The sequence below is a fragment of the Sus scrofa genome, chromosome 2 (genome assembly GCF_000003025.6).
Source record: "Sus scrofa isolate TJ Tabasco breed Duroc chromosome 2, Sscrofa11.1, whole genome shotgun sequence".
NCBI lineage: Eukaryota > Metazoa > Chordata > Mammalia > Artiodactyla > Suidae > Sus > Sus scrofa.
This window is the reverse complement of record NC_010444.4, coordinates 4,581,060-4,603,690: the sequence shown is the minus strand read 5'-3', so window position 1 is coordinate 4,603,690 and position 22,631 is coordinate 4,581,060. Positions and strand designations below refer to the sequence as shown.

Here is a 22,631-nt window from a genome sequence, read left to right as displayed (position 1 = left end):
ACTAATTCCTACTGAATGTCACTGGCAGAGCTTTGCGGTCCTGGTGCAGGCGCCTCGCTGGCCGGAAGGCAGCAGCGCCCATGGAGGGCCGCCAGCGTCCTGCCCGCGCGCGTCTTCCGAGGCTGGCGTGCCCGGTGGGAGGATGGAGTTAGGGGCTGGCAGAGGGCGCCTTTGGGTCACTCGGGGATCGCCGCTTGGCCATGGAATCAGTGAGGTCTGGGGTGTGAGGGTGAAGAGCCAAGGCCACACAGTGAGGGCTCAGGAGGTGACCCTGGGCTGGAGGGAAGGCCTTTCGGAAAGACGGAAATGGACGGAGAGGATGCTGGTGGGACTTCCACTGTTCCAGGATGGGTGTGCCAGAGGAGACACCATGTGTGACACAGCTTTGTCAGCAGTCGAGATCCTGCCAAAGACTTTTGGGAGGTGAGGAAATTTCGTCTCAGGCCAACCCAGAGTTTAGAGTGATTTTCAGTCATGTGATGGCTTTCTGTGTCCAGTCTGCATGTATACTCTCATTTTTTTTTTTTTTTCCTCTTTTTATGGCTGTACTTGCAGCATGTGGAAGTTCCTGGGCCAGGGGTTGAATAGCAGCTACAGCCGCGGCCTGCGCCGCAGACATGGCGACACCAGATCCGAGCTGCATCTGTGACCTACACAGAAGCTTGCAGCAATGTCGAATCCTTAACTCATTGCGCAAGGCCAGGGATCGAGCCTGCATCCTCAGAGATAACGTCGTGTCCTTAACCCGCTAAGCCACAAAAGGAACTCGTGTCTTATGCTGTCTTGGCTTAGATCCCGGCTGGCTGTGTGATCTTGGGAAACGGACTCAGCCTCTCTGTGCTTCCGTTTTCTCCACTGTAAAAAGGGATGATGATAGGATGGGATTGTTGAGAGGAAAGCCTGGCTACCCAAGAAAACATGAGCTGTGCTTGAATTTGAACTTGAACTTGAGCCAGGCAGGCAGGCAGCCTGCCTTGGTGGCAGGAGAGCAGTCCTTCCCTGGACATTTGGAATCGGAAGTAGATGTGGAGGCCTGGTGGTGCCAGGAGGAGCTGGGAGGGGGCGCAGGTGGGTGGGAAGCCCTCCTCACACGGCTGCTGAGTGTCCCGGGTGCACGGGGCTCCTGGCTCTCCTTTCTGTCAGGTGAAGGCTGGGAGGGTGTGGGGGCAGGGGCCTGGCTGTGTCGGAATTACCCAGCCCCTCACGTCCTGCCCAGGTTCCTCAGCCCCCAGTGAGGGACAGGGTGTGGGAGGTGGAGGGCTGCCTCTGCGCGGGACACGTGCCCAAGGCAGGCTGCTGGGCAGCGAGTCAGAAACGACCACCGGCACAGCCAGAAACATCTTGAGATTTGAAGCCAGGGCCTCGGGCGTGACTTGCGGATTCCTGGGGCTCTCAGGCCAAGTGTCTGACCTTTTATGCTTCGCGGGGTTGACTTTGAAGAAATCCTTGTGACGTGTGTGAATCTCATTTCTTTCTGACTTTGAGCAAACGAGAGTCAGCCCTGTGTAGGGGTCAGTGCCTTCCCCAAGGAAGGAGCTGAGATGGGGTGATGTTCGGACCTCAGCAACTGGGGGCCTGCGACGTCCCGGGGAGGTGCAGGGTCCCCAGGAGTGGAGGATGGAGTGGGGGGGGCTGGATCCGAGTGCTGCCAGGCGCCAGCAAAGTGGGGGTGTCACGGGAGCCTTCCGAGCTGCAGTTCCCTTGCCGGTGAAGTAGGGAGATTGGCGCACTTCCCTCTTGGGGACAGGGGCGGGGGGGGGGGGGGACAAAGTAGAGGCTGTGTGTCCTTGACACCTTCTGGGGGTGGGGCACACAGACAGGATGGGAGAGTTGGGACTGACTCCCTGCCTTTGGGCTGAGGGGCGTCTCGTGTCCCACGGCCCTGGGGGTGGGGTGATACCTGCTGGCTCCAGGGTGCCGTGTGCCTGGTGCCCCAGCCCCTCCTAAAGTGGCCCCAGCGAGGGTCCTGTAGGTTCTGAGACTGGAGGGCTGTCTCGGCCACTGACCCCTCCTGAGCCCTGGCTCTGCTGGGGGCTGGGTGAGCCCCAGGGGGGCCGAGCAGGCCGCCGTCCCAGAGCCCGGCCGTCCAGCGCCGGCCTCCCTGCCCCCTCCCTGCCCCCTCCCTCGTGGCCGCGCAGGCGGAGGTGCCCAGCTGGCTTTGGTTTGCCCCATGTTTTTCCAATTATGTGGAATGGGCTAAAAACAGCAGTAGCGGGGCCGTATTTGGGAGTTCCCACCGCCGTCCGAGGAATGTCGCTGCCCTCGCCCCCACCGTCCCGGGGGCCGGCCCTTTGTGGGACGTGCCCTGTTCTTCTGACTTCTGTCCCTCTGCCCTCCTCATCGCTGGGGGCTTCTGGGCACATGACCCGGGGCCCGGGTCCAGGGCATGTGGCCTCACCCCCGGGGGGTGGCCAGCCCGGACTGGGGCGTTCCCCGCTGCCCCCCCAGGCCTGTGCAGAGGGGGCTGCACACGGGGGCGGGAGGCGTGGGCCTGGTGGTTGACGGGGCCGCCCGCCGCACCTCGGCCGGGACTTTTCACAGATGTTGGCGAGGCCAGGGAACAAAAAGACGGCGGGGCCGCGGCCGCGGGAGGAACAGAGGCGTCCGCTGTCGGGTCTGACGAGCAGACTGACAACTGGGCCCCTCGCATCCATCCGTCTGTCCGGGAGGATTAGCCGAGGCTCAGGGCCGAGGAATAAGGGGTGCGTTTGTTCCCAGGCTGGCTGTCTTGTCACTTATCAGGGAAGTAGGTCGGAGGCAAAAGAAAGGAGGCCCTTGTGGCCGCGGCTGCCGCCGCCCGGGCTGTGATTGGCGTTGACTCTGCAGACAGAAGGCAGCTGCTGTTCTCAGCCATGGACCGTGAATTTTTAATAGCACGAAAATCAGACTGCACAGTCCCAGGAAACGGTGTCACAGGCCCCAGCTCTAACTTGCTTTTTTTTTTTTTTTTCTTTTTTTTGGGAAATTGAGGTGCAACTTGCAGACGGTAAAAAGCACAGCTTCTGAGTGTATGGAAGGGTTTGTCTCGAGGAGCTCTGGCAGTTGTGTCCCGTCTGCATAACCACCGGCCCGCGCCAGACACAGAGCAGCCCCACCACCCAGAAAATCCCCCGGCGCCCGTGGCGGCCCCCTTCCCCCTCCACGAGGGCAGCCGCTGTCCTGACGCCCTTCACCACGGATTAGTCTTGCCTGTTCCGGAACGTCAGAGAAATGGAGCCACACAGCATGTGTGCTTTTGTGTCTGAGTCTGAAGACTTTTAAATCGAATGAAAGAGGAGAGGGGAGCAGGCCATACTCTTAGAAAGAAAACACCGGCATCGTGGGGCTGGGCCGTAAGACACGGCGCCTCCTGGGCAGCCCCCTCGGTGCCCTTGTCCACGGGCCGCAGTTAGACGGCAATCACCCCCTCCCCCACGAGCCCCGTCCCTCCCAGCCTGCCCGCTGTCCGCCTTGTTCCCGCAGCCAAGCCCAGCTCCAGCCTGGCCTTGGACTGACCTGCGGGCTCAGAGGGCTCCCTTTATCTTTGGAGGCCAGTCCTGGGCTCTCAGGGGCCAGGCCCCAGGGGACCGCCCCCCTCCCCGCCCTGGGCCACTCAGAGGAAGGCCTTGCCATGCCAGCCCCGCCTGGCCACCTGCCCTCTGGTGCCCTCTCAGACTTTGGCGACAGCTGCAGGTTCCCTGTCTAGGACCCACTGATGGGGTCCTTGTGCCTTGTGACTTTTCTAATTCTCTGGAAGCAGCACCCAGCACACCTGGCCCTGGGTGTGCTGGGCCGAGCCCTTGGGCTGCAGGCTTATTAGTGCAGAGAATCAGGTGGTTCCTTTCCACTCCTAGCTCGCGGGCAGCCCACCTGCGCCCCTGCCTCTCTGCCCACGGCATGGAGCCCCTTCCCATGGGCTCAGGCCTCCACTCAGCATCGCCAGCCCCGCCGGGAGGTGTTTCGCTCTGTTCCCATCTCCACGGGGAAGGGGGACGGGTGGACTCTGCCTTCCCGCGGGACCCCTGTCAGGCCTAGAAGAGAGCTGGGAAAGCTGGTTAGTTGCCCTCAGGAGCATCTGCTCTGCCAGAGCTGTCGTCCTGGAACCGGGAACAACTCTGGTGACTGTGCCCAGTGGGGCTGCCCCAGGTCCCTTCCGTGCCAGCCACAGGGACATGGTCTGGTGGGAATCTGAGCATCCGCCTCCGGCCTTGATCCTCCCTGATGTGGCTGTGGCCCCGATGAAATGCAGTGCTTTCCTGCCTCGTCGACCTGGGAGTGCCCGTCAAGGTCGGGTCTCCGAAGGTGCCTGACAAATTGTAACGTGGGGTGCTCTTTAGTTGAACTGTGAGAACTGCGGGTGCTTGACCACCTCTGAGCTAGAGAGGCAGTGTTTTCATACAGCTCAGCCCACTCTGTGAGTTTGGCCTCCACCACTGGGCAGGCTGGGCGAGCTTAGTGTTTCTCGGGGGTCACCGGGCAGGCACACTTCGGAGCCCTGTGCTCCTTGCAGGGGGCTGTGGGAGAGGGTCTGGGACCGGCCTGCTTTGTAAGCACGGACAGTCAGCACTCAAGGCCACAGGGGACAGGGCAGAGACAGGACTGGAACCTAGGCAGCCTGGCCCAGGGGCCGCGCCAACCCCTGCCTGCACCGCCTGGGCCCGGGAGCGCCCACGTGCCGGGCACCAAGGTCACTTATGGTACACCTGTGGTCCGCCTGGGCTCAGAAAGGCCCTCCGTGTGGGCTTTTTAAAGAACTGAGCCACCCGCCTGAAGAGGTGGGACACAGCCTTCTGCAGGCAAGTCACCAGCTGTTAGACAGCCCCTTCCCCGCATTCCTGCTTTTCGGGGGACCAGGCTGCCTGCCCACTTTGCCCTGCCAACCATGCTTTGTTCGTAGGTCTCTCTCCCGACCCTCGCCCAGCCTGCCGAGATGGCTCCTTGGGTGCGTGAGTTCAGTGCCCCTGGGAGGGGACAGGCTCTGGGGTGGTGGCCTCGAGCCCCAGGGCTCACCGGCTTTGTCATGGGACCCTTGCAGCCTCACCGGGGGCCTTATCCACACCGAGGTCCCACCTGTGAGGGGACTGGCCAGGTGGCTTGCTCAGGGTCCCCCAGTGAGGAAATGGGCTGGGAGCCAAAGTCGGGTGTGACTTTGTGTGGGGCTGCCTGTGTGGCGAGGGGCAGAAGGACCACGTGAGGAGCCTGGGGACAGGGCAGGAGGGGGCTGGCTCTGGGGGGTGGGGGTCCCAAGCCTGGCACTGACCCTGTCACTCTCTGGCCACCCCCCGGCTTCAGGGCAGAGGGGTCACCCCATTTCAGAGCTGTGCACTCAGGCCCAGACTCCAAGCGGGGTGCCTGCCTGGCGGTTCCGGGGGGCTGTAAGCCCACCCTCCCCCCGCCTCCTCCCCTAGTGCTGGCCAGGCGGCCCGGGGCGGGCCCTGCGGGTGGACAGCTGCTTGGGCTTCAGGTTTCCAGCCAAGCCAGCGCCCAGCCCAGCCACTTCCTCTGTGCTTTTGACCCTGTGGTCACTCCGTGTGGTTTCCTGGGCCAGGGTGCCGGGCTGTGGGGTCGGTGTTTGTCCAACCACTTACCCCGGGGGGGCGGTGGAAAAAATCAATTGCTAAAGAACCAAAATAAGCCAGCTGCCTGCAGACCACGAAGCTGTTTCTGACCTTAGGAACTGCCGTGTGGACGACGGTGGCCTGTGCTGGGACCAGGCTCTGGCCCTGTGGCTGCAGCCTGGGTCATGGTCAAGGTCGGCACTGCCTCTTGTGGGGGCTGCGAGGGGGGAGACAGGCTAAGGAGCCCCTTGAGCTGGGACCACAGCTGAGGACACCTCAGGGCGGCGGGAAGGCTGGTCTCGCTTCTGACTTCAGCAGGAAAAGAAGTTGGCAGGAAGAACCGTCCGGGGGGTGGTGCCGGCCTCGGGGGCGAGCATCCTCGTGGGGGCTGGTCCTTCCCTGGGGGTTGTGACCTTGAAGCTGTGGTTGGTTCCGTGAGGGACGGATGGGATGGCCACCGGCCTGCTGGGTTGGAGGCTGGGAGCTCAGGGGCCCTGCCTCTCTCACCTGGGTTGATTTGGCTGGTCCGTGCCCTGGATGTGCTGTTATTTTGCCCCTTTTCCCACGTTGGGGTATGGAGGGAGGGGATTAACCGTGAGGCCCTTTTAGGTAGGTCCCCACGCGGGGTAACTGTCGCGGGGCCCTCCTGGGCCGCAGGGGGCTGTGGCTGCTTCTGCTCCATCCTTTCCTCCTGCTGCTGTTCTTCCTCCCAAAAGGCTCAGAACCTGGAGGCCAAGTAGATCACCGTGCGTGGCAATTTGATGGAGGCCTAGGGTGCTCCCCAGCCCCCCGTCACCCAGGGAGAAGGACCCCGGGGGTCCGCAGGGTCCAGATCCCCCTCCTCCCAGACTCACCTAAGGATGAGCCCAGCACCCGTCTTCGGAAGCCTGCATTTTCCCTTGTGATGAAGTGACACTTATCTTCACTGGAGAAGGGGAAACATCATTAAAAAAGAAAAACAGAGGCAAAAACAAAAAGCACCCATAATTTTGCCACCCGGAGATCGCTGCTGTTAACCTCTTGAGGTGCTTCCTCGTCTTTTTGTCGAAGCACACGTCCCGGTTTGTGAGATTTGTTCTCGTTGTAAGTGCAACATCAGAGCCGACTTTCCTTTTTTTGGAAAAAGTTTTGGATGAAAGTGTAGCTGATTTGTAGGTTGTGTCCCTTCCTGCTGTGCAGCACAGTGGCCCAGTCACGCACATGCACACATTCTTTTTCTCATGCCGTCTTCCGTCGTGTTCTATCACGAGAGATTGGATGTAGCTCCCTGTGCTATAGAGAAGGACCTCATTGCGTATCCCTTTTTTTTTTGGTCCTTTTAGGGCCGCAACCATGGCATATGGAAATGCCCAGACTAGGGGTTAAATCAGAATTGTAGCCGCCGGCCTACACCACAGCCACGGCAACGCCAGATCTGAGCTGCATCTGCGACCTACACCACGGCTCACGGCCACGCCGGATCCTTAACCCACTGAGCAGGGCCAGGGATGGAACTCATGTCCTTATGGATACGAGTCAGGATCGTTACTCCTGCTTATCCATTCTAAATATAGTCCTTTGCACCTACCAGCCCCAAACTCCCCGTCCATCCCACTCCCCCTCCGCCGCCCCAGCAACCACAGGTCTGCTCTCCACGTCTGTGAGTCTGTTTCTGCTCTGCAGACAAGGTCAGAAAGAGAAATACGGCTGCCTTGCCCCCTTACCCTAAGCCGGCTTTTCCTGCCTCTGCCCTTCTCCAGAGCCTGCTGTGGGGTGCCCTGTAAGGAGGGACCAGGACCCCAGCCCTGTCATTTATGAATCTTGAGATTAGCGACAGGGTTTGGGTTTTGCCGTTTTCACGAAACCTCGGGGACCCTCTGTGAGCAGGAGCCCATGTGCATTTCTAGCTGCTGCCTTGGGCTGGCTTCTCAGAGGGGAAGTTACCGGGTTGCAGGGTCTCTGAGCCGTGTTGCCGTCTAGGAAGCGAGCACCCGGGACAGTCCCCTGGGAGGTGGGGACATGCTGCCCCCACGCTGAGCATGAAAGAGTCTTCTGATGGAGCTGGTGGCCGTGGCCTCTCCCTGCCACTAGCGTGTTACCGAGAGGTGCCTGTTTCTCGTGGTTGCTGGTGGTGTATTTTTTTCTTCTGCGAATTTGCTTGTGGTCTTTACCTGTTTACTGTTGGGGTCTGAGGAGTTTTCTTTTTGATTTACATACCTTTTAACTTCATTTTTTCTCTTCTTCTTTTGGCCGCTCCCGCGGCGTGTGAAAGTTCTCAGGCCAAGGATTGAACCCGAGCCACAGCAGCGACCCAGGCTGCTACAGCGACACCCCCAGATCCTTAACCCGCCGCACCCCAGGAGAACTCCTTCACTTTCCTTTTAAAAACTTAACAGACTTTATTTTTTAGGGCCGTGTTGGGTTTACAGGAAAGTGGAGCAGAGAAACGGAGGGTTCCTCTCCATCCACTCTCCCTCCTGATGTCGTTTCCTTATCCTTAGAATTTATTTCTAGGAGTTCCCTGGTAGCCTAGAGGTTAAGGACCCAGTGTTCTCACTGCTGTGGCTCCAGTTCGATCCCTGGCCTGGGAATTTCCACATGCCTCAGGTGCAGCCAAAAAAAACCAAAAAAACCAACAACAACAACAACAAGAAATTGACTTTTCATGTTGGAAAAAGTCACATTTCCCATACAAGAGTTAGCAATCCCCCACCCACGGGCCAAATGGCTCCCTGTCTGTGGGGGCAGCCACAGGCTAGGAGTGGTTTTTACGTGGTTGAAAGAAAATCATGAGCAGGAGGTCTTGTGACCCGGGACAGTGGTAGGACCGTCCGGTTTCCGTGTCCACACACAGCCTCGTGTTCGCACACCTCTGTATTGGCACCATCTGGGCTGGCTTTCGTGCTGCAGTGGTGGAGCTGAGGCTTTGGGAGGTGGCCAGCCTGCCACGCCCGGGGCATCTGCCGTCAGGCCCCCCGTGGAAAGCGCACAGACCCCTGCCAGAGACTGGAGGGCAGGCTGGAGTCCTCCCTAGAGAATGTGGCAGCCGTTCTCGTGAGTTTCCTGCTGGCACAGGCTGGGGTGGCCGCGTGGGTTGTGTAGCCAGGCTCCCACTGTGGGCACGGCCTGCTATTTGCATGAGGCTTCCTTGCACATGGGGCTGGACTCCGAGCTCCCCTGGCGTTCTGCTCGCAGCCTGTGTGACAGCTCAGACTCTCAGGGGTCCCCAAGCTGAGAGCAGACACGCACACCTCACCCCGGGGAGAGGGGCGGTGGTCGGTCAGCCCCTTGCTGTGCCTTCTGTCTGGAGGTCCCGCCCTGGAACCTGTCTTTCTATGGAAACTGTCCCCTCACTCTCTGCTCCTCGCATGTTGGGGTTTGAATTGCGTCCCCCTCAAAAGACATGAAGTCCCACCCCCTGGACCCTAATTTGGAAATTGGGTCTTTGCAGAAGTAACCCAGCTAAGCGGGTGGTCCTGCTGGATCAGGACGGGCCCTAACCCCCGTGACGGGCACCTCGTGCAGGGGACCCCCAGGTGCCGATGCACGGGGAGGAGGGCGCGGCGAGACGGAGGTGGCGATTGGAGGGGGTGACCGCAAGCCCAGGAGCGGCAGGGAGCGCTGGCCCGAGGCCAGGCGGGGCGTCGCCCCAGAGCCTCAGAGCGGCACCTTCATCTCGGGCGTCTGGCCCCCACACTGCGGGCAACCCACCTGGTTTGCGGGGCTGTTTCGGCAGCTCTTCTGCCTGTCTGCTCACAGGTGTCAGTGCGGGCCTGGCACAGGGACGGTGCCCCGTGGCTTGGTCTGGATGGAGGTTGACAGGGAGGGCGATGCTGAACGGGTTGTGTCTGTGGCCCTGGGCCACCCCTCAGGTCTGCTTTTCTGTTTTGAGGAGGACACTCTGCCAGGAGGCTGCGCCCATGCCCTGAACTTGGCCCCCGGGCATAGCCATGCGTCCCTCTTTCCTGAGTGTGTGCAGAGCGGGGCAGGGCGGGGCAGGTCCGAGCCGCCCGGCCGGCCAGCGAGGGCAGCTTTCGCTTATTTTGGCAGCACCGGGGGGCAGGCTGTCGGTTTAAACAATCCCAGAGAAAACCATTTGGCCAAACGCTTCATTTCTAAACAATTTACCTTCCTGGTGTTTAACAAACTCCTCCCCAGACGCTGTGCCTGGTCCCAGGCTTGGGGTTGGTCTCTCTTCCCGTGGCTGGCCCAGTGCCCTGCGCCCACCCCAGGGGTCCCAAGGCCAGGCTTCTGCTCACACCTCATTCCCAACAACCTCAGACGTCGCCTGTGAGCATCTGCCATGGTACGTCTGCCTGCAAGGGTGCCCAGGCCGGCGGTCCCCTCTGTGCAGCTGCCCCCCGCTGGCCTGGCCCTGGGTGGCACACCCCATGCCTCCGGGCTGGGCATGACGTGCCCAGACCTTCAGGCAGACAGGCCTGCATGCCGCTCTCCTGGGGGTCCTATTCTCTGCATTCTTTTTCAACAGAGCTCAAGTGAAACCTCAAAGGTTCTGAGACCCAAGGGGTGTCAGAGAAAGCCCCTCCCACTTGAGAGTCAATTAACACCTTCGGATTCACCCCAGCACTTGATGACTGCCTCTGCCACAGAGACTTAACTCTAAGCAATGCTGATAATGGGCTTCCCTGGTGGTGGGGGCGGTGTGCTTGAGGCTTTGTATCAACCTGGTTACCCGAGGGCTGGGGCCGGGCACACTTTGCCCTGGTGGCTCTTTGCCCACTGGGGACACTCTGCTGGAATCTGCTGCGTGGTCACAGCCACGTGGATCCCAGACCCCTCCGTCTCAACCGGCAGCCCCCTTCACAGATACCCGTGACCCCAGCTTCCCTTCCTAGACGGAGGCACTAACGGTCTCGCGTGCTGAAGGTCTCTGCCCTGTGACCCCAGGAGTACCCTTGGGGACAATGCCCGCATCTGTTTGTCCCACCCCAGGTCCAGGGCCTAAAAGATACAGTTGGGGTGACTGAGCCAGCTGTCTGACCTTGGGCTTCTTGCTGGTGCCGATTCCAGGGATTGAAATGTTCACCGGACCTTATTTTCCCACTGGCTGCTGTGTGCCCTTGGGTGGGAAGCTCAACCTTTGTGTGCCCCGGGTTCTCCTCAGTAAAGTGGGGCATAATCACATTTCAGAGGTTGGTGTAAGGATTGCGCTATTTGGGGCGACTGTGTCTAGAGGATCATGGGAGCAGGGGTGGGAGCCACAGGCTCAGCATGTGTTTTGGGGCCGAGGGTCGGGTCATGTTGGGAGCCGATATTTTCTGTGGCACTGGGCAGAAGTGCCATTTGAGGTCCGATTTGTCATATACACTCTTCCATGTGCGTGGCGAGGCTGTCCCAAGCCTCAGCTTGGGAGCCAACAGCCTGTTGGGACAAGTACCCTGGGGCACAAGGCTCTTCCTGGCCATGTCCTGGGGAGCTCCCTCCGGCCCCCCGCCCGACCCCGGGAGATTAAGGCAGAACCCTCCATAGAGTTTGGTTTATGGTCCTCTCGAGTCAGAGCTAGATGGAGACTCGGACACCTTCCACCACAGATGAGGAAACCAAGGCCCAGAGAGGGTCAGGGACCTGCCCGGGTCCTCCACTGCCTGCCTGGGTGTCCCCAGCCCGGGGCTCAGGAAGCTACCGCTGTCCGCATGCGCCCTCTAGCGGGGGAATCGGATTATGAACTCTGGGCCTTGACATGCAGGGCAGGGAACCCCAGAACCACTCTGCAAAACGCGGGGTTCTCTGGTCTCCACCCTCCTGGCAGGAAGCCCAGTCTGTTGATTGCGGACTGTGTGGACCCGGTGGCTGCAGAGCCCAGGCCTGGGGGCCTCATTATGACGGAGGTGCTGGACCCTCCCCCTCCCTCACTGCCCTGAGACTTCAGGCAGCTTCTTCCCTGTTCTGGGCCTGTCATCCAACCAGGCGCATGGCCTCAAAGTCTGGAAGTGGTCTCTGCGCCTCATCTTGCCCCCGTGGGTCCTTGGGACCAGAAAGGACCAGAGTGAACTAGTGCATGGGGACCCAGCTCTGGGACAGTGGGTGCCCATCCTGACTCCAGCTACCTCTGGAGGTGTCCAGGTGAGGGCTGCCCCCCTCCCCCAGCCCCTGGGTCCCTGAGCCTGCGTGAGGCCACACCTGCTACTTCTGCTCGAAGTCGTGATGAATCCCAGGGAGGGTGCAGGACAGAGTCAGATGCGCTTTTATTCATGGCAAGTCGTGGCCTTCTCAGACTCTGAGAGTGTTGTTGCCAGAAATTTACCTAACACGGGGCCATCCTGGGAATTATGATCTGTAATAGTAATAGTCCACTCTGTCCGACATGCTGTGATAGTCTGTGTGGGGAGAGAATCGGAAAGAGAATGGCTGTGTGTACACGTATCACGGAGTCACTTTGTTGCACAGCAGAAGTCATCACGACCTTGTAAATTAACTCTACTTCAACAAAACTGTAAAAAATGAAAAGAAAAAGGAGTTCCCGCTGTGGTTCAGCACTAACGAACTCGACTAGGACCCGTGAGGACTCGGGTTTGATCCCTGGCCTCGCTCAGTGGGTTAAGGATCCAGCGTTGCCGTGAGCTGTGGATGTAGGTCGCAGACGCGGCTCGGATCCTGAGTTGCTGTGGCTCTGGTGTAGGCTGGCGGCTACAGCTTCGATTTAACCCCTTGCTTGGGAACCTCCATATGCCGCAGGTGCAGCCCTGGAAAAAAAAAAAAAAGTCTCTTAATAAGTCAAGAAAGAAAGAACATGTTTCAAACCAGTCACATCATTGTTCCAGGCTATAAAGGCTGAGGTGTACCTTTCTCTGAGTTTGTTCTCTGTGGAGTCAGTTGAAGCTGGGTATCAGCCGCCAGCTTCCACCCCTTGCTGCCGGCGCACATGCTAGTGGGTGATGGCACCAGAGTTGGTGGGGGAGGTGAATGTCCTCACTCCGGGGGCCCTTGTACCACCGCCTGCAAGGAGGAGCCTTGCCAAGGCCCCTCTCTCCTGAGACTGTTGCCCACTTTCATGCCACTGCCGACCAGGAGTGGCCTGGCCCCGGCAGGAGCAGCTCCAGACCTTTGGAGAGCTGTTTAGATCAGCAAAGAGTCACCTGGCCCAGCCCGAACACCCTCTGGGTGAGTCCTCCTCACAGACTGGGTGTTTCAAGCCCCAGCGTCCAGCGCGTCCTGGCTGCTATTCCGTAATCCGCATCGACCAGCCCCCAGCGGAGCCCAGGCCCGTCCCCAGCTGGGCTTCTCAGCGCTTACCCACAGCAACAGATGGTCCGTGGTGTCACCCTGGCATGGCTTCCCAGTGTAAACAGATCAAAACAGCGTCACTTAAGTCATAAACAAGGGGGCTGGTAGTCACAACAAACCAATACACAGCAAAACGCAAGGCCACCAGGGTGACAAAGAGGAAGATGGGGCAACGGCCTCCAAGGTGCTCACCTGTCAGTGAGATGCCCACCTGGGCAGGACAGGACCTGGGATGATGTGTGTGCTCTTGGGGCCTGAAGCTGCCTTGCTGGGTAGGTGTGGGGAGGCAACGGTGGGCCTCGGGGAAGAAGCAGCGTTCGGGCTGAGCCAGGAAGGGTGAGCACGTAGAAGGTGAGGTCCGGTGGGGGCTCTGAGGAGTACGGTGGGCGAGTGGGGCCTGGAGCCCAGTGCCGGGTCGGGACTGCAGTCGCGGCCGGTTTGTGGCCAGGAGAGGGGCTTGCAGGGAAGAAGGAGTTCTGAGCGCGAGGCGCTTCTTACACAGCGGTTGGAGCTGGTGGCTGTGTGGCTTTCAGAGGGCTGCTTAACCTCTCTGTGCTTCTGTCTGCTCGTCTGGACGTTGGGGACACACATAGCGCTGGCCTCAGGGATCTCTTTCAGGATGAACGAGTGGCTGCGGAGGGAGATCACAGCAAGCGTTCCCTGACACGACCTGTCATCGCAGGGGCGTCCCCGGGGACCCGGCAGAGCCCCGCCCTGCCCCCCGCAGGCCCAGCTCTGACGCCCCCGCTCCTGTGTCCGCAGGGGCCGAGGAGGTGCTGCTGCTGGCCCGGAGGACGGACCTGCGGAGGATCTCGCTGGACACGCCGGACTTCACGGACATCGTGCTGCAGGTGGACGACATCCGGCACGCCATCGCCATCGACTACGACCCGCTGGAGGGCTACGTGTACTGGACGGACGACGAGGTGCGGGCCATCCGCAGGGCGTACCTGGACGGGTCGGGGGCGCAGACGCTGGTCAACACCGAGATCAACGACCCGGACGGCATCGCGGTCGACTGGGTGGCCCGCAACCTCTACTGGACGGACACGGGCACCGACCGCATCGAGGTGACGCGCCTCAACGGCACCTCCCGCAAGATCCTGGTGTCCGAGGACCTGGACGAGCCCCGCGCCATCGTGCTGCACCCCGTGATGGGGTAAGGCTGTGGCGGGCGGGCCAGGAGCTGGGCGGCGCGGGGCTGGGGGTCCCGGAGCTCTCTCCCGAGACCGGGTGGGCCTGAAGGCTGGGCCGGGAGCTGGGCGGCGCGGGGCTGGGGGTCCCGGAGCTCTCTCCCGCGACTGGGTGGGCCTGAAGGCTGGGCTGTGGGCTCAGTGCCCGTTCCGATCTTGCATTTCCAACAAGCTCACAGGAGATGGGCCGATCTGGGGACCAGGCTTTGAGAAGCTCTCACACAACTTGGTTACATTTATAGCAAGTCCTGGAGACCTTGGGTCAGTCATTTTTCTCCCTGGGCTTCAATATTCTCACCTATAAAAGCAGAGCCACCCACCAGGGTGACTTCTGAGCTGATGCTGGTAACAAGAGCGGCGGCCACCGCAGCCCTTACTGCACTTGAGCCGGGCCTCAGCAGGCACGTCTGCCTCCTCTCCTCCCCTGTGGGGCGGGCGCAGGGTTCAGAGGAGGAAGCTGAAGCCCAGAGAGGAGAAGGGACTTGCCCAAGATCACGCAGCTGGGAGGTGGGGACTGGACCTGGCGGTCTGGTTCCAACTTCCCATTTTAGGATTTGGTGACAACCGAGAGCTTCTCCGTCATTGCAGGAGCCTTTCTGAGATGCCAGCAGCTCAGAGGGTAGCGGCTGGGTCCCTTCCTACGGGCTCGTGACCAAGAATGCGAAGCTGGTGGACCTGATGGGGGAGGGGTGCTGGGCGTTCTGGGGGCTGCAGAGGAAGCCCCCTGGCCTCAATGCAGCATGAGGGACCAGGTCCTGGAGAAGGTCTGGAGGAGCTGGGAGGACAGAGGAGGGCCACCCCGGCTGCTGCCCCTCAGGTGTCAGGAGCTCTTCCCATCTCCCCGGGGCTGAGGCTCAGGTGACGTGACCCATCGCGGTGCCTGGTGGCGGGGGCTGTCCGCCTGTGGAGCCCGTGCACCCTGCCCTGGCCCGGGACTGTCGGACGTGCTCTTGCTGTGGCGCTGCTTCTGTGGTAGAAGCACAGCCACGGGGGCAGGTCTGGCTGCAGCTGGACCGCTGGACTCGGCTCAGGCAGCCGGGGACGGTGCCTGTGGAGCCCAGGCCCCGGTGGGCATGTAGACAGACGCTGCTTGGCGAGGTGGTTGAGGAGCAGGACTGTCCCCCAAGGAGGGTGGGTGGAGAAGCGGGTCCCTGGGGTCTGAGGGTCAAGGAGCATCGCCAGCGTCAGTGACGGGACTGGGGCTCCGAGGTTGGCAGAGAGGCCCTCCCCCCACGCTGCCAGCGATGGGCTGTCAGGTCACCCACTCCGGGGCTTCACCATCCTCGTGTGTGAAGTGGGTGGGGTCCCTCCTGACCCCTGGTGAGCACCCTGAGAAATGGAGTCAGCTCAGGGGTGTGAGATCCAGGGTGGGTTGTGGGTGGAGAAAGGGGGAGAGGCCACCAGCTCGGCTGGATGCTGGGTTTAGGGCACGACTCTGGCAGCTTTCCCTGGGCTGAAGCCCCTGCCCCGGGATCCTACTCTGCTTCTTGGGGCCGCCCAGAGCATATGGCCTGCTTCGCTTTGCTCACAGGAGCCCTTCAGCTACTTGCAGGAGGCTCCATGTGCCTCTTCTCCCTGCGGGCGCTCAGCCCTCCAGCCCCCGGGTCCCCGGCAGGGCGTCTGCTGTCTTGAGTCCAAGGACCCCGCTAGCAGTAGTTCAGCCCCTGCTCTTCCCTTTGGAGCCCCCAGCCCTGCACTCGGGGCTCGACCCCCGTCCGTCCCGTCGGTCCGCCTTCCCCCAGCACCTCCCGTGTGATGGGGCGTGTGTCGTTCTTGGTCCTGGGATGCAGCGGAGACAAGACAGACAGACAGACAGCGTCACAGACACGTGCTTCTTCTCCAGCCTCATGTATTGGACAGACTGGGGGGAGAGCCCCAAAATTGAGTGCGCCCACCTGGACGGGCAGGAGCGGCACGTCCTGGTCAACACCTCCCTCGGCTGGCCCAACGGACTGGCTCTGGACCTGCAGGAGGGGCAGCTCTACTGGGGAGACGCCAAGACAGACAAGATAGAGGTGAGTCCGCCCCAGAGGGTCACGGGGCCGTCAGCGCCGGTGGCAGGTGCAGCCGCGCAGACCTTGGGCTCTGGGTGTTAAGCAGAGGCCGGGCCGGGCCGCCCCTGCACCCCGTCATACGTGCATGGGGGCATCAGATGGGGCCTGTGCTCTGCTCTTGGGCCACATAGAATCCTTGGACAAAACCCACTTGTTATGATACATCTCTGACGCCTGAAAGGCGTGCAGGGAGGAGCACCGTGGGCTGTACGTGGTGATGGGAGGTGTTATCCCCGGGGAAACTGGGCACAGGGAGCCCTCCCAGCGGCTTGTACACCTTCTCGTGAGGCCTGACCTATTTCAGAAAATAAAGACACCGTGACGGCAGCAAGCAACGATCACACATGCGCCACCCAGCCTCGGAAATACATCATCCGTGTGGCTGATCCTAAATTTGGCAACTGGTTCCCAAGCATGCGAAGACATTTTCGTGGCATTTGGGCCTTTCGAGCAGGAGCCCGATTTCTCCTTGCTCGACACTGCAGGGCACCTTTCTCGGGGCGTTCCTGTCGTGGTGCAGCCGTGGCGAACCTGACTGGCATCCGTGAGGACGCAGGTTCGGTCCCTGGCCTCGCTCAGTAGGTTAAGGAGCCGGCGTTGCTGTGAGCTGTGGTGTAGGTGGCGGACGCAGCTCGGATCCCGAGTTACTGTGGCTGTGGTGTAGGCGGCAGCTGAAGCTCCATTTGGACCCCTAGCCTGGGAACCTCCATGTGCTGTGGGTGTGGCTCTAAAAAACCAAAAACAAAAAACCTTTCTGAGCTTGGAGACATGGCTGTTTTCCTGAACATCACGTAATCCTGTTCTGTGCGATTTTATGCAGTTCACGTGGCGCCCTGTTCGTGTGCTTCGGCAGCTGCCTTTTGCTCCCGCTGTGTGGTTTGCGGTGTCCTGACTGCTCGGTAGTTAAATCTGTCCCTGTGCGGGGATGTCCCTGGCGTTCTCGCCTCTCCCCTCCGTGGACCCCCCCGCCCCGCCCCGGCCCCCATAGCTTCCCAGGGATTCTCATCAGCTCTGGTCAGGTCACTGCTCACTGATGTCACACTGGGGGTCACCATCGCTTTTCTCTGGGAGGAACCACCCCCGCCGCCCCCAGGGAGCTTGCTGGGGGAGGGCAGGAGTGAGACTGAACGTGCGTCTGTGTCACAGGGTTTCAAGCAGTGTTTCTAGAGTTCCCATTGTGGCGCAGGGGGTTAAGGACCCAGTGTTGTTTCTCTGAGGATGCAGGTTCCGTCCCTGGCCTCACTCAGTGGGTTAAGGATCTGTCATTGCCGCAAGTTGTAGCATAGATCACAGATGCGGCCCAGATCCTCTGTTGCTGTGGTTGTGGCCTAGGCTGGCAGCTGCAGCTCTGATTCCACCCCTAGCCTGGAAACTTCCATATGGCGCAGGTATGGCCGTAAAAAGAAAGAAAGAAAAAAAAAAAAGCCACACTTCTGAGCAGGACCAGGAGGGGGACTCAGGGCCGACGGGATGCCTCTCCCACGTAAACCCAGAGAGCTGCAGGTGGTACCTTTCCTGTTGGATTCTCTGTAAACCATCACGTCTTTTTTTTTTTTTTTTTTTTTTTTTTTTTTTGGTCTTTTTAGGGCCGCACCTGCGGCATACGGAGGTTCCCAGGCTAGGGGTCTAATCGGAGCTACAGCTGCCGGCCTATGCCAGAGCCACAGCAACACCAGATGCAAGCCACACCTGTGACCCACACCATAGCTCACGGCAATGCCGGATCCTTAACCCACTGAGCGAGACCAGGGATCGAACCTGCCTCCTCACGGATGCTAGTCAGAATCATTTCCGCTGAGCCACGATGGGAACTCCATTTTTTTTTTTTTTTTTTTTAATGATCACTTTTAAAAGGATCTTGTTGCTAGAGTTTGAAGACACTTGTCTCTGGAGCCTCTGCGCCTGAAGGCGAGACCCTTGGTTCCTGCAGGGTCAGCCGGGCACGAGGCTTCGTCTCCTTGGTCACCCAGCCACCCCCCAGGAGGGGCTGGGGATTCGTGTGTCCAGCCAGCACTGCTGGAGACGTCACCGCTATCTCTCTGTTGACTCCTGTAGCAGTGGGTTGGTTTTCTGTTTTCTTTTGATAAAATCACATAAAATTAACCATTTTGGCCATTTTAAAGTGTAGCGCTCAGTGGCATGTAGTGGATTCACAGGGTTAGACACACCATCGCCGCAACCTGGTTCCAGAACGTGTTCATCACCCCAGTCCTGTACCCACTCAGTGGTTGGTGCCCTGTCTCCCCTCCCCACCCCTCTGCCTCTGACAGCCACTAACCTGCTGTCTGCCTCTGTGGATTTGCCTGCTCTGGACGCTGCACATGAGTCGACTCAGTGATCTCTTGTGTCTGGCTTCTGGCAGCAGAATGTTTGCAGGCTTCATCATGTGGTAGCATGTCAGCCCTTCATCCCTTTTCATGGCCAAATAATATTCCACTTGTGGAGAGACCACATTTTGTTTGTCCACCTGCGGGTGGGTATCTGGTTGCTTTCCCCTTTTGGCTGCTGTGAATTATATTCTCGTATGAGCCCTTGTGGACATGCTTTTGTTTGAGCACCTGTTTCTGATTCTTTGGGGCGTATATATGAGGAGGGGAATCGCTGGGTCATATAGTAGTTTGATCTTTAACTCACTCAGGAACCGTGAGACTGTTTTCCACAGCCTGCACCGTTTTTTCGCACTGTCTGCTAGCAGTATAGTGTGCTCTTTTTTTTTTTTTTTTAACTTGTATTGAGGTATAGCTGTGTTCGTTTCCACTGTACCGCAGAGTGATTCAGTTAGACGCATCCACACGTCCACTCTTTTTCAGATGCTCTTCCCACATGGACCGTCCCAGAGCACTGGGTAGAGTTCCCTGGGCTATACAGCAGGCCCCCATGGAGCATCCTTTGCATATGTGAGAGTGTGCAGGTGCCGGTCCCAAACCCCCAGCCCGCGCCCCCCCCACCCCCCCCTCGGCGAACACGGTCTGTTTCCGGCATCCGTGAAGGAGGCGCGTGTTCCGAGGTCCACATGTCCTCGCCGGCACTTATAAAACTTCCCTTTTTCTCGTTATTCGGGTGCGCTGTGGCGTCTGGCGGCAGTGATTGCCATTTTTCCTGATGACACGTGGCGTTGCCCACCTTCCCGTGTGCCTGTCCCGAGACAACACGTTGAGCTATGTGGCATCGTCCCCCTTTGCGGATGAGGGGCTGAGGTCCAGGGGACAGTAACCTGCTCAGGGTCACGGGGCCAGCAGGTGCTTTTGGATTTTCCGCTCTCAGCATATTCACCCACAGGCCGAGCCCCGAGCGTCACGCTGTCGTACGGGACGGAAGCATCGCGTTAGAACAGCAGCGTTGGAGCAGACGGGGGCTGAGGGGCCTTGAGCTCTGTGCAGCCTGAGCAGTCACCAGGCCACAGAGTCACCGCCATCGTCCCAGTGCACTTGTCTGCCCGAGCACAGGGGAGCCCTGACCGTGAACTGGGGGCTCCGTGCTGGCCCCCTGGCAGGGCATCAGGACACGCTGGGTCTGTGTCAGAAGTGACCTCTCCCTCTGTCCCCCTCCCCGTCCTTCTGCAGCCCCCTCTCCCACAGCCCCCTGTTGGATCGCCTCCGCGCAGAACTCCCGTTGTCACGTCCTCACACTGTCTGCTGCCTGTCTGTCCCTCCCGCCCCCTCCCCACCCCTCGGCGAGCATCTGGTCTCTCTAGAACACTCACTGACTGTCGCCTTGTGCTGAAAAAGCACCACGGCGCAGACCTGTACCCTGGGGTCCGTGTTCCAGCGGGGTGCTAAGGAGAAAGGGTGGGAGGGGGGCAGTCGTTCAGGCCCCCCTGACAGCGCCCCAGCTGCTTTTCCAGCTGCGTGTGTTCTGAAGCCTTCTCCTCTCACTGCTGTGTGTATGTTCTGTCTCCTTTTGTTTCTCGAGTCAAGGGAGGAGTCTTGTCCACCATTAATCCTGAAGTAGGAAAAGCGTTCAAACACCCCATGAGAGTTCCCATGTGGCTTAGTGGGTTAGGAACCAACTAGTATCCATGAGGATTTGGGTTCAATCCCTGGCCTCGCTCAGTGGGTTAAGGATCTTGAGACAGCTGCAGTGTAGGTCGCAGATGTGGCTTGGATCTGGTGTGGCTGTGGCTGTGGGCTGGCAGCTGCAGCTCTGATTCAACCCTTAGCCTGGGAACCTCCACATGCCGCCCTAAAAAGGAGAGAAAAAAAGGATCAGGCTGGTCCCTGGCTGTGGGTGTTAGCCATGTGCCACGTCCCTGGATCGGGTGTGTCCCTGAGGGCTGGTCTCCGCCGTCCCTGAGTGAGACCCTGGTGAGCTTGAGCTGCTTTTCTAAAGCTTCCTCCAGGGTCGCTCTGACCCGAGGACGGAAGGAACAGAAGTCTCAAGGCCGACCCACAGCCCAGGCTGTTTGGCGTGTCTCTGCAGCAGGAAGTGTCGCCTGTGTGTGGCTTATGGTATATTTGCTGGTGGCAACCCTGCCCCATCCAGTGTCCTACCAGGATTGCAGGGAGCTTGTCCCCTGCTGCCGACGTCCCTGGCAGGCTTGTGTGGGGAGTCCCCAGTGGGGAGCGACACTCCCGCTGGGGCGGGGGGGCCCAAGGATGAATCACAGACTGAGAAGTTAAAAATACATCCGTCCCCCTGCTCCTGACATTTCCTGAGTCGGTGGAGGTGACATCCGGCCCCATCGGAGGAAACACTCGTCGCAGGGGTCGCAGATCGTCTGCGGGTCCCTGTCCAGGAGCACAGAGGAGGGCGGGCACAGGGCTTCCGAGCAACGGGGCCACGAGCTGTTGGCAGGTAGGCGTGTGTGCGTGCGTGTGTGTGTGTGTGTGTGTGTGAGAGAGAGAGAGAGAGAGAGAGAGCCTTTTGTTACATGAAACGAAATAACTGTAGCAGTTTTAATTTGGGGTTTTGCGTCCGAGTATAATGACTCCAATGGAATGTAGGCGTCTTTTTCCTTGAAATGTGTGTTTTCGGAGGATTGGTTGTGAGTTGGTCTCCTCGCGTGGCCGAGTCATTGGAAACAGGATTCCGTGTAAGCAAGTTGCACCTCACGTGACTTTCTGGGGTCCCCTGTTTTGGGGGCCGCCCTGCTGACCCCACAGCTGCAGGTCTTGCTTTTGGGAGCACAGCTGGGGGCGCTTGTGCGGTCTGCCCGCCCTCCCTCCTGCCGCACAGCCCTTGAGCTGCAAGTCAGGTCATGAGCTGGTCACGGGACCAGGCCCTGCTCAGCCTGGGTTGCCTCTCTCCCACCCTGTTCCTGGGCCTGGGGCTGCGGAGCCAAGCTGAGTCCGGGAGGGCGGAGGCCAAAAGGCCAAAGAGGGTGTGGCTGGTGGACACGGGGCGCCTCTGGCATCTGGCTTGACAGTTCTGACCTGACTGCCCGCAGGCATCTCGTTTCCTTTCCCGAAAATCAAGGGCCAGGGAACTTCTAGAGCCGGGGTCAGAAACTATAGCCCCCAGGCCAGAATGCCTTTTGTTTTTGTTTTTGTTTTACTTTTTAGGGCTGCACCTGTGGCGAATGGAGGTTCCCAGGCCAGGGATCGAATTGGAGCTGCAGCTGCCAGCCTGTGTCACAGCCACAGCAACACAGGATCCAAGCCACATCTGCACCACAGCTCACAGCAACGCTGGATCCTTCGCCCATTGAGCAAGGCCAGGGATCAAACCTGCGTTCTCATGGATGCCAGTCAGATTCATTCACCACTAAGCCACAGCGGGAACTCCAAAATGCCTGTTTTTGTGCCACTCTCAAATGAGGGGTGGTTTTTGTAGTTTAAATGTTTGAAAACAATCAAAAGAATAATATCTCCTAACATGAAAAATAATGTGAGATTCAAATTTGTTCCCCCATATAGGGTTTTTGGTTTTTGCAGTTTCTTTAGAACGTACTTGGTTGGTTTTTTTTGACCACGCCCGAGGCGCATGGAAGTTCCTGGACCAGGGATCGAACCTGGGTCACAGCAGTGACAACGCCATATCCTTTAACTGCTCGGCTACCAGGGAACTCCGCTCGTGCTTGATTGAGCCCCTCCCCCCTATTTCCCCCCCCATGGCTGCTTTCCCATGATGGGGACCGTGTGGCCTCAAAGCTAAAGATCCTTTTCGGAAATAGCTGCCAGCCCCTGTCCTGGACCGTCGTGCCCCCTGCTCTCTCCTGGCCCCATGTTACTGGGCGTCCCGGGTTCGATCTGTTGTTTCTGGATTCTGTTCTGATACTTCCCCCACCCGGGAGGCAGATGGGCAAGTCCCCTTTGTCTGCCCGCCGCCCTCCATCGGGGCCCGGGAAGGGCCAAGGCTCCCGAGTTGGGCCCAGAGGGACCCGGGGAGCTGACCCATGTGCTCTCTGCGGACAGGCCTCCCTGCTCTGCTCCAGGACTTGGGAAGGGCCTGGTCCAGCACAGCCGCTTTCACGGATGTGTCGGCTTTGATCAAGGTGCCCTGAAAGCTGCCTTAAAAAGGCCACCCTGGGGTCATTTATTCTCTCAAGTGCTGGAGTCTAGATGTCCTTCCAAGTTGGAGGCCCGCGAAGGGCTTCAAGAGACCCACAGTCATGGAGTTCCCGTCGTGGCTCAGTGGTTAATGAGCCCGACTGGGATCCGGGAGCATGCCGCTTCGATCCCTGG

At 59.6% G+C, this 22,631-nt stretch overlaps 1 protein-coding gene across 5 annotated transcripts in view; it reads left to right on the top strand.

Annotated features, from left to right (window-relative positions):
• LRP5 (LDL receptor related protein 5) overlaps nucleotides 1–22,631 on the top strand; it is a 120,277-nt gene that overhangs the window by 50,307 nt on the left and 47,339 nt on the right. For all 5 annotated transcript variants that reach the window (XM_021082719.1, XM_021082720.1, XM_021082721.1 and 2 more), the window contains exons 6-7: nucleotides 13,524–13,920; nucleotides 15,798–15,969. In XM_021082719.1, the coding sequence (XP_020938378.1) occupies nucleotides 13,524–13,920; nucleotides 15,798–15,969 (569 nt within the window). The remainder of the gene's footprint in view (nucleotides 1–13,523; nucleotides 13,921–15,797; nucleotides 15,970–22,631) is intronic.